This window comes from Chaetodon auriga, chromosome 17, assembly GCF_051107435.1.
Source record: "Chaetodon auriga isolate fChaAug3 chromosome 17, fChaAug3.hap1, whole genome shotgun sequence".
Classification (NCBI taxonomy): domain Eukaryota; kingdom Metazoa; phylum Chordata; class Actinopteri; order Chaetodontiformes; family Chaetodontidae; genus Chaetodon; species Chaetodon auriga.
Genome location: NC_135090.1, coordinates 23854699 through 23865000, shown reverse-complemented (window position 1 = coordinate 23865000; position 10302 = coordinate 23854699). Strand labels below are relative to the sequence as shown.

At 44.0% G+C, this 10302-nt stretch overlaps 3 protein-coding genes across 4 annotated transcripts; all 3 read right to left on the bottom strand.

Moving 5' to 3' along the window:
* Positions 1-136: 136 nt before the first annotated feature.
* LOC143335304 (uncharacterized) lies at positions 137-1554 on the bottom strand. Its single transcript, XM_076754604.1, has 5 exons — positions 1368-1554; positions 875-939; positions 458-622; positions 264-368; positions 137-180 (listed from the first exon to the last, which is right to left on the bottom strand). Exons 1-5 carry the CDS (start codon positions 1544-1546, stop codon positions 137-139), a joined length of 558 nt encoding a protein of 185 aa, XP_076610719.1. The 5' UTR covers positions 1547-1554.
* Positions 1555-3823: 2269 nt separating this feature from the next.
* On the bottom strand, positions 3824-5540 carry LOC143335023 (uncharacterized). The gene is made up of 5 exons (XM_076754121.1): positions 5210-5540; positions 4717-4781; positions 4294-4461; positions 3997-4101; positions 3824-3913 (listed from the first exon to the last, which is right to left on the bottom strand). The coding sequence occupies exons 1-5, from the start codon at positions 5386-5388 to the stop codon at positions 3882-3884; spliced, it is 549 nt and encodes a 182-aa protein (XP_076610236.1). The 5' UTR covers positions 5389-5540; the 3' UTR covers positions 3824-3881.
* On the bottom strand, positions 5222-10072 carry LOC143335025 (uncharacterized). Of its 2 annotated transcripts, XM_076754123.1 has the most exons (6): positions 9923-10072; positions 9260-9402; positions 8518-8582; positions 8101-8265; positions 7908-8012; positions 7663-7824 (listed from the first exon to the last, which is right to left on the bottom strand). In XM_076754123.1, the coding sequence occupies exons 1-6, from the start codon at positions 10034-10036 to the stop codon at positions 7781-7783; spliced, it is 636 nt and encodes a 211-aa protein (XP_076610238.1). In that variant the 5' UTR covers positions 10037-10072; the 3' UTR covers positions 7663-7780. The 2 variants fall into 2 exon arrangements, with proteins under 2 accessions (XP_076610237.1, XP_076610238.1); XM_076754122.1 differs by lacking the exons at positions 7663-7824; positions 9923-10072 and adding an exon at positions 5222-5352 and having other exon boundaries at positions 7866-8012; positions 9260-9708.
* Between the last annotated feature and the right edge of the window lie 230 nt (positions 10073-10302).

Sequence of the window (10302 nt, the reverse complement as noted above, 5' to 3'; positions counted from 1 at the left end):
AAACTCTTTGTACTACATCATCTTACTTGATGGCAAAAATGGTGAACAGAGAACACAGTTTGATGTTTGAGTGACTTTTATTTGACTTCCAGTTTCAGTTTGGAATATTTGTTTGTCATGAAAGTTGCTTCTGACTTCAGTTGAGCGTCATCTGAACGCCCTCGACTTCCTCACAGAAACCTGCAGAGATAAAGACGTCAGTTCTGGCTGATATCACACACCTTGATTTCACCTTTAATCAGACAGGTTTAAAGGTGAAGCACCTTTCTTGGTGTCGTAGTGGAAGTCTGGTTCCCCAGAGAAGCCGAGGCAGCTCGCCAGCATCTTGAAATCTTCCAGGCCTGAGTCCTTGACCGTGTCCTCTCGAGCTGCAGTCAAATGAACAGAAGCAGGGTGCATTCATGCAACGTTTCAGGTAAAACGACTCATTGTCTCCCTTTGACTCGCTCCTTCCTACCCATCAGATAAAGAACACGAGTGGTGAAGTGCTCCCTGGTGTCGATGCTGTCGAGGTTCAGAGCGTCAAGGTATTCTCCAAAGTTGGTGGCGGTGGCGGTGACGCTGAAGACCACACAGCCTTCGCAGCTCGGAAGCACGTGGAACACTGTGGTGATGTTGTTGCCTGACGAATCAAAGTTAGAAAAAACCAAATAAAACATTATTGTCCATCTGAAACAGGTCCTGAACATTTAGCTCTGAGCCTGGAAACATAGAACATGTGTTTCTGAGCATCTAAAGGCGGTGGGATGATATGTGTGATGAATCTACAGCTTTTGCTTTGGTATGTCAAGACCACGATCCCTCCTGCTGGATTATCTGACTGACAACGAACAAACGCAGTGACTCCAGTATCCAGTCAGATCAGGAAACTTACACGTTAATGAGAGACTGTCGCCCACAACGGTGGTCTTCATTGTTGTGGAAAAGCAGGTTCCATTTCTGGGAAAAGCAGGAGAAAAGAGGATAAGAGGACAGTAAAGGTGTCGCTGTTATCCCTGTAAAACACTGTTCCAGCGCCACAGTTTGTTCACGTTCATAATAACTCTGAGATGACACTTCAACAGCTCATGAGGATAACCTGCAGGACTGAGTGGAGTGCAAAAGTAACTGGCTGTGATCTCCTCACCAGTCCTGACGTCTACCAGCTCCACCTTCAGCAGAGAGGTGGGAACGTTTTAAAGGACCTGGCCAACCTGCTATTCAGTCACCTCCCTTCAGGTAAAGACTCTGCAGCATTAAGACCACAGCACCTCACTTCTATAACAGCAGGGGTCCTCTAATGTTTTCCTCATTATAGTTAAAGAGTGATTTACAGAAGTTGTCATGTTGTGTGTTGTACAGGTGACATTACATTGCTATCAACTCACATCTTTTTCACCTGATGTATGTCAACTTTATCTGATGTGTCCGATGGTGAGAAGTTCATCCAGCAGCTTTCCACTGACTTCAGTACGGCTTTAAATTCGGTAGAATCAGCATAACCCATTATCATGTTCAGCCTGCCATATATCTGCACACAAACAAGAAGCCCGTTAGTGACAGTCATTCATGGGATTAAGGCTGAATAACTGGAGAAAATGTCTGTGCAGCACTTACTGTCAACAGACGACAGCAGCTCTATAAAACTGTAATATAACTGACTCTCAAATGTCTCATTTGTAATGCTAATGCTAACACACGAGAGGCACAAAGTGAAGTGAGGATTTTCCCAAAAAGCTGAGTACTGCTCGACGGCCTCAGTGATGGTACCAACCCACGAGCCCCGGCAGGAGTCAAATGAGGGCTTACCATGCCGCGATTGTCCAGAGACAAAGGTGTGACGGGTTGGCATTCAGGGGCCTCAGCTGAGATACTCACAAACAGCCCCGCAACCAGTAAGCTGCTGCTGAGCCACAGATTCATGATGCTACAGCTGATCGGCTTCAGAATCGAACCGAAACAAGAACCAAGCAGATGAAAGATGATGCTGCACCGCTGATCCTCAGCGAGCCCTTCGGCCTTTATACAGGCTGCTGGTGACAGAGTTACCAGTTTGTGGACTTTTTGTCGTTATTTACATTAAAGGGGTTTTTTTGTTGTTTGACCCAATTTCAGGTTTGTTTATCTAGAGTTGGGTAACCATCATTTAACTGCCAGTTTATCCATTTGGGTTCAAACAGGACTTCATGGTTTGCAGCGGTTATAGAGTTCCACAAGAATGAATAAGATGATCCTTTATTGATCCCCAGTGGGCAAGTTTGGTTGAAACAATGACAGAAATAACATAAAATCAAATAAAAACAATCTGCAGAGAACAAATCTCCAAAAATCACATTGATGTGCTTCAAAGACCAAACAGAAGATCATCTGTCAATCAGTCAAATTTCCAATGTCAGATCTGTGAAGTCTTTCTACAAGAGGGTTTCTCATAATCATGAGACGAGTCAACAAGCTGAAGACCATCTGAACTTTTCCACAGAGGGTCCACGCTCAGGAACAAGGTCGACATGGGCTGAAATCCAAAAGGACAAGTGTTCCAACGTCCACCCACACAGACGGACAGACTTTGACTGTCCTGACAAACACTGACGAAGGCTCTTCAGCACACAGCCCACAACAAAGTTTGCTGCTCATCAAGAAATCGTCTGAAGTAGGAAGGAAACACCTGATGCATTTTGTCACCTATGTCATAGGCGGCGTCAGGGCAGGAGGAATGAGGAGGCTATGGGACAAAAACAAAAGGCTTTACCCACAGGCAGAGACATGTATTATTGCTTATGTTCATCAAACTGAGATGCAGCAGAATGATTCCTTTCATTCTCTGCTCACTTTTGCTGTTGTAGCCCATAATTAAGATTTTTTTTAATTATTTTTTGTAGCCCATAATAATTAATTAATCATTTTTCTTACCTTAATGAAGCAGCATCCACCGCGGGGCCTTTGTGTTGTATTTCTCAACTATTTCCTCTGGTTGCATCCTCTTAGTTACGTCACTCTCGATGTGCAGAAGCGACAGAGCTGACAGTCTCTGCCGGGCCGTAGTCGTCCTCATCCACCCGGCGCTTCGCTGAGAATGTGCTCACACGTCGCGGTCCCAGCTGGAGGCGACAGCGCCAATTTAAGCTCTTTGGTGAAGTTTGGGTAAAATCCAGTCAAGGCAGCGGCTTTTAGATTTTCCAGAGTTGCACCACCCGGACTCATTTTCACCATGGTGACTAGCATAGCTAGCGACGCAAGTGCGTTAGCTTCTACGCTGCAATGTAGCTATGCTGTGTGTACGTAATGATGACGCAGTAACCGATCAAATACCATCGAAATAAAACAAATAATAAAAAAAATCAAAATGAATAATACCTTAAAATGTGTGTTTTAACGTATTTCCCACCTCTTTCTAAAACAGAATACAAAATAAAAAAATAAATAATTTTATGATTTTATTTATTTTTGTGATGATCTTATTTTATTTTTTGTGACAATAGCTTCCCCTAGCCTCTTAATAGCACCGCCTATGACTTATGTCGTTAGTCTCTGTCCTACTTCTGTTTGGCTGATAATCACACTCTAACTTAATGACACCCACAATGCTTTGGGGGTGAAATAGGATGTATAATGTTGCCATGAAGTCAGTGAGTCAGCTGTTTTAAGCCTGTATTTGTTTACATTGAGTCAAAGTGTCTCCATTAACAGTGGGCTGAATTAGCTGTTATCCGCTCCTGCTAACAGCTCCTGTTAGCATGATAGCAGCTCCTGCTAGCAGCACAGCCTGAAACTCTTTGTGCTACATCATCTTACCTGATGGCAAAAATGGTGAACAGAGAACACAGTTTGATGTTTGAGTGACTTTTATTTGACTTCCAGTTCCAGTTTGGAATATTTGTTTGTGATGAAAGTTGCTTCTGACTTCAGGCAGGCGTCATCTTATCCTCACAGAAACCTGCAGAGATAAAGACGTCAGTTCTGGCTGATATCACACACCTTGATTTCACCTTTAATCAGACAGGTTTAAAGGTGAAGCACCTTTCTTGGTGTCGTGGACGAAGTCTGGTTCCCCAGAGAAGCCGAGGCAGCTCGCCAGCTTCTTGAAATCTTCCAGGTCTGAGTCCTTGACGGTGTCCTCTCGAGCTGCAATCAAATTATTGTGTATACATACTATGTTTGGCTGTATGTTCATGCCACTGCAACAAAATAATTTCCCGAACTGGGATCCATAGAGAAGCAGTCTAAGTCTAAGTCAAATGAACAGAAGCAGGGTGCATTCATACAAAGTTTCAGGTAAAACGACTCATTGTCTCCCTTTGACTCGCTCCTTCCTACCCATCAGATAAAGAACACGAGTGGTGAAGTTCTCCCTGGTGTCGGTTCTGTCGAAGTTCAGAGCGCTAAGGAAATCTCCAAAGTTTGTGGCGATGGCGGTGATGCTGAAGACCACACAGCCTTCACAGCTCGGCAGCACGCGGAACACGTTCGTGATGTTGTTGCCGACTGAGGTTCAGAAAAAGTTAGAAAAAACCAAATAAAACATTATTGTCCATCTGAAACAGGTCCTGAACATTTAGCTCTGAGCCTGGAAACATAGAACATGTGTTTCTGAGCATCTAAAGGCGGTGGGATGATATGTGTGATGAATCTACAGCTTTTGCTTTGGTATGTCAAGACCACGATCCCTCCTGCTGGATTATCTGACTGACAACGAACAAACGCAGTGACTCCAGTATCCAGTCAGATCAGGAAACTTACAAGAAAATGAGAGACTGTCGCCCTCAACGGTCATCCTCATTGGTACAGAAAGGCAGGTTCCATTTCTGGGAAAAGCAGGAGAAAAGAGGATAAGAGGACAGTAAAGGTGTCGCTGTTATCCCTGTAAAACACTGTTCCAGCGCCACAGTTTGTTCACGTTCATAATAACTCTGAGATGACACTTCAACAGCTCATGAGGATAACCTGCAGGACTGAGTGGAGTGCAAAAGTAACTGGCTGTGATCTCCTCACCAGTCCTGACGTCTACCAGCTCCACCTTCAGCAGAGAGGTGGGAACGTTTTAAAGGACCTGGCCAACCTGCTATTCAGTCACCTCCCTTCAGGTAAAGACTCTGCAGCATTAAGACCACAGCACCTCACTTCTATAACAGCAGGGGTCCTCTAATGTTTTCCTCATTATAGTTAAAGAGTGATTTACAGAAGTTGTCATGTTGTGTGTTGTACAGGTGACATTACATTGCTATCAACTCACATCTTACTCTCCTGACGTATGTCAACTTTATCGGTTGTGTCCGTTGATGAGATGTTCATCCAGCAGCTCTCTAGGGCCTGCACTATGACCTGATATTCTCTAGATTCAGTGTAAGCCATTATCAGGTTCAGCCTGCCATATATCTGCACACAAACAAGAAGCCCGTTAGTGACAGTCATTCATGGGATTAAGGCTGAACAACTGGAGAAAATGTCTGTGCAGCACTTACTGTCAACAGACGACAGCAGCTCTATAAAACTGTAATATAACTGACTCTCAAAAGACTCATTTTGTTCTTCATTATTCTTTCATCAGATTGTCTTTTACATCATTTTTTACTTGGGGAAACCTCTCGTACAGCTGCCTGTGTTTGGACACTTAAACTTTGTGAACTTACTGAAGGAAATAACAGGTTTCTGCAGAATAATACATTTATATTCCTCATTCAGGTGCTGCACCATATTTTTGTAGAAATCAAAGGTTGTATCATAAAGGTGAAGAGCCTGAAACAGAACTTAATGTACACCCCGCTGCCTCTGTGTCAGCTGACATATATTGTTGTGGTCTGACCTGAACCAGACCATCTTGGGAAATGGGTTGAAACATTGACTCAAGTTAATGCTAATGCTAATGCTAACACCGAGAGGCATAAAATTCCCAAAAAGCTAAGTACTGCTTGACGGCCTCAGTGATGGTACCAACCCACGAACCCCGGCAGGAGTCAAATGAGGGCTTACCATGTCGCGATTGTCCAGAGACAAAGGTGTGACGGGTTGGCATTCAGGGGCCTCAGCTGAGATACTCACAAACAGCCCCGCAACCAGTAAGCTGCTGCTGAGCCACAGATTCATGATGCTACAGCTGATCGGCTTCAGAATCGAACCGAAACAAGAACCAAGCAGATGAAAGATGATGCTGCACCACTGATCCTCAGCGAGCCCTTCGGCCTTTATACAGGCTGCTGGTGACAGAGTTACCAGTTTGTGGACTTTTTGTCGTTATTTACATTAAAGGGGTTTTTTTGTTGTTTGACCCAATTTCAGGTTTGTTTATCTAGAGTTGGGTAACCATCATTTAACTGCCAGTTTATCCATTTGGGTTCAAACAGGACTTCATGGTTTGCAGCGGTTATAGAGTTCCACAAGAATGAATAAGATGATCCTTTATTGATCCCCAGTGGGCAAGTTTGGTTGAAACAATGACAGAAATAACATAAAATCAAATAAAAACAATCTGCAGAGAACAAATCTCCAAAAATCACATTGATGTGCTTCAAAGACCAAACAGAAGATCATCTGTCAATCAGTCAAATTTCCAATGTCAGATCTGTGAAGTCTTTCTACAAGAGGGTTTCTCACAATCATGAGACGAGTCAACAAGCTGAAGACCATCTGAACTTTTCCACAGAGGGTCCACGCTCAGGAACAAGGTCGACATGGGCTGAAATCCAAAAGGACAAGTGTTCCAACGTCCACCCACGCAGACGGACAGACTTTGACTGTCCTGACAAACACTGACGAAGGCTCTTCAGCACACAGCCCACAACAAAGTTTGCTGCTCATCAAGAAATCGTCTGAAGTAGGAAGGAAACACCTGTGCTGTGTTCTTTGAACAGTTGGACTGACACATAACTTGAAGGTGAACGTGTGATTTGTCCACCTGTGAATCTGTTCTGGTCACAGAGTCCATAGCACATTTTGAGCCTCCAAAATAGGACAAAAAAGGGTCGTTTTGATGCATTTTGTCACTTGTGTTGTTAGTCTTTGTTGTACTTCTATTTGGCTGATAATCACACTCTAACTTGATGACACCCACAATGCTTTGGGGGCGACACAGGATGTATAATGTTGCCATGAAGTCAGCTGTTTTTAGTCTGTATTTGTTTATGTTGAGTCAAAATGTCTCCATTAACAGTCTGCTGAATTAGCTGCTAGCAGTTCTGGAAAAGGTGCAGACGATTTGCTTGTCCTGTTACGGCCGCACTGAGTCTCGGCAACTACCGAGGTCTCTTTTCAGAGAAGAGATGGGTGAATCGCTGACCGCGATAAGGCTGGCCAGCTCTTGACATGGAGACAGCTGAAGCCATGGAGCTGGTGAAATGCCACGGGCACTTAGCTGGGAAGGTAATAACTCATACTCTGTCAGAGCTGAAGCAGATGTGGTGGATGCAATGCATGACTTCATGCTGAACTACAGGAGACTGAGCTGCTTCTAGCAGGAGTCACCTAAATCCCCTGGAAGAGTTTGTGACGCTTTGGTGAGCAAAAGAGTGCAGCAGGAAAGATCAGCAAACGTCACGCAGGAGTTAGGCGACATCACACGAGCATCACAGTGCTGACTTGCAGCTGAATGACAGCAGAGGGAGATCAGCTTACATATGATTGGCTAAAGCCAAGTGTGTCAGCAGGTAGCCTGTGCAAGGTGACAGTCTTCCTGACTGAACCTTTGCATAGCTTCATTTCACTTTATGGCAAAAATGGTTAATACAAACACTGATGTTGTTGAGTGACTTTTATTTGACTTCCAGTTTCAGTTTGGAATATTTGTTTGTCATGAAAGTTGCTTCTGACTTCAGTTGAGCGTCATCTTAACGCCCTCGCCTTCCTCACAGAAACCTGCAGAGATAAAGACGTCAGTTCTGGCTGATATCACACACCTTGATTTCACCTTTAATCAGACAGGTTTAAAGGTGAAGCACCTTTCTTGGTGTCGTAGTGGAAGTCTGGTTCCCCAGAAAAGCCGAGGCAGCTCGCCAGCATCTTGAAATCTTCCAGGTCTGAGTCCTTGACCGTGTCCTCTCGAGCTGCAGTCAAATGAACAGAAGCAGGGTGCATTCATGCAACGTTTCAGATAAACGAGTTATTTTCTCCCTTTGACTCGCTCCTTCCTACCCATCAGATAAAGAGCACGAGTGGTGAAGTTCTCCCTGGTGTTGGTGCTGTCGAGGTTCACAGCGTCAAGGTATTTTTCCAGGTTTCTGTTGGTGCTGTTGCCGCTGAAGACCACGCAGCCTTCACAGGTCGGCAGCATGTGGAACACTGTGGTGATGTTGCCGACTGAGGTTCAGAAAAAGTTAGAAAAAACCAAATAAAACATTATTGTCCATCTGAAACAGGTCCTGAACATTTAGCTCTGAGCCTGGAAACATAGAACATGTGTTTCTGAGCATCTAAAGGCGGTGGGATGATATGTGTGATGAATCTACAGCTTTTGCTTTGGTATGTCAAGACCACGATCCCTCCTGCTGGATTATCTGACTGACAACGAACAAACGCAGTGACTCCAGTATCCAGTCAGACTTTTCTTACCTGATGATGTTGCAGTGTCGCCGTCGATAGCTGTCCTGAATGTTGAGCTAAAGCATATTTCTTTTCTGGGAAAACAGGAGAGAAGAGGAAAAGAGGAAGAGTTTATGTTCTGTTTTAGGACTTCTGGGCCATGTTGGCTGAAAAGGTTGAGAGTCCTTCCACTGATGAAGACTGTGTGGTATGTTTGAAAGCTCTGTAAAAGGCTATCAATGGACCAATGCAATGATGGGTGTGGATTGCTCTGATCAACTACTTTCTGAGGTCAAGATTCTTAACTTTCAAGCCAAACAGACAACAAGTCATATGTTTACTTAAATGTTCAGTAAAATTCCAAAGCAGCTGTTGATGTGGGAATAAATGAGTCTTGAGTGCTTTCTGTGCTGGGACGGACAGACTGATGAGGCACAGATTTACAAAGAGTGAATCGACCTACAGCAGCTGATGGAACTCATCTGTTTTCTGTTGCACTGATTCAAGAGGTTTTAGTGCGACAGACAGAACAAACTGAGTATTATCTGCGTCACAGCCGAGCTGGACGTCATGAGCAGGACACACCAGGACCAGACGTAAGAAGGCAAATTTATCACCTCCTGGAGGTGTTAACAGCATTAAATGTTGTTGTTTTTTTGTTTTTTTTCTCAATATTTGCTTCAGTGTCTTCCTAATTAGGGTTTAAGTGTGATTTACAGGAATTGTCATGTTGTATGTTTGTGCAGGTGACACTGCACTGCCATCAACTCACATCTTATTCTCCTCATAAAAGACGACTTCATCAGTGTTGTTCGATGCTGAGACTTTCATCCAGGAGCTGTCCACTGACTTCAGTATGGCTCTATATTCTTCAGAATCAACATAACCCATTATGAAGTTCAACCTGCCAAGCATCTGCACACAAACAAGAAGCCCGTTAGTGACAGTCATTCATGGGATTAAGGCTGAACAACTGGAGAAAATGTCTGTGCAGCACTTACTGTCAACAGACGACAGCAGCTCTATAAAACTGTAATATAACTGACTCTCAAAAGACTCATTCTCTTCATTATTCTTTCATCAGATTGTCTTTTACGTCATTTTTTACTTGGGGAAACCTCTCGTACAGCTGCCTGTGTTTGGACACTTACACTTTGTGAACTTACTGAAGGAAATAACAGGTTTCTGCAGAATAATACATTTATATTCCTCATTCAGGTGCTGCACCGTATTTTTGTAGAAATCAAAGGTTGTATCATAAAGGCAAAGTACCAACACCTACTAATGCTAATGCTAATGCTAATGCTAATGCTAATGCTAACACACGAGAGGTACAAAGTGAAGTGAGGATTTTCCCAAAAAGCTGAGTACTGCTTGACAACCTCAGTGATGGTACCAACCCACGAGCCCCGGCAGGAGTCAAATGAGGGCTTACCTTGGAGCCATTGTCCAGAGACAAAGGTGTGACGGGTTGGCATTCAGGGGCCTCAGCTGAGATACTCACAAACAGCCCCGCAACCAGTAAGCTGCTGCTGAGCCACAGATTCATGATGCTACAGCTGATCGGCTTCAGAATCGAACCGAAACAAGAACCAAGCAGATGAAAGATGATGCTGCACCACTGATCCTCAGCGAGCCCTTCGGCCTTTATACAGGCTGCTGGTGACAGAGTTACCAGTTTGTGGACTTTTTGCCGTTATTTACATAAAAGGGATTTTTTTTGACCCAGGTTCATTTTTCTTTCTTGTCCAGAGTTGGGTAACCATTATTTAACCTCCAACCTACTACTCTTCAGTTCAAAGGGGACGTCATAAG

Coding starts and splice junctions, on each gene's coding strand:
- LOC143335023 (XM_076754121.1), bottom strand. CDS start 5,388: ATGACTGTCACTAACGGGCTTCTTGTTTGTGTGCAGATATATGGCAGG. Junction 4,462..4,716: donor CGACAGTCTCTCATTTTCTT/GTAAGTTTCCTG, acceptor TCTGAACCTCAG/TCGGCAACAACATCACGAAC. Junction 3,914..3,996: donor CGTCCACGACACCAAGAAAG/GTGCTTCACCTT, acceptor TTATCTCTGCAG/GTTTCTGTGAGGATAAGATG.
- LOC143335025 (XM_076754123.1), bottom strand. CDS start 10,036: ATGAATCTGTGGCTCAGCAGCAGCTTACTGGTTGCGGGGCTGTTTGTG. Junction 8,583..9,259: donor TTTTATGAGGAGAATAAGAT/GTGAGTTGATGG, acceptor CTGTTTTCCCAG/AAAAGAAATATGCTTTAGCT. Junction 8,266..8,517: donor CGACACTGCAACATCATCAG/GTAAGAAAAGTC, acceptor TCTGAACCTCAG/TCGGCAACATCACCACAGTG.
- LOC143335304 (XM_076754604.1), bottom strand. CDS start 1,546: ATGACTGTCACTAACGGGCTTCTTGTTTGTGTGCAGATATATGGCAGG. Junction 623..874: donor CGACAGTCTCTCATTAACGT/GTAAGTTTCCTG, acceptor TTGATTCGTCAG/GCAACAACATCACCACAGTG. Junction 181..263: donor CCACTACGACACCAAGAAAG/GTGCTTCACCTT, acceptor TTATCTCTGCAG/GTTTCTGTGAGGAAGTCGAG.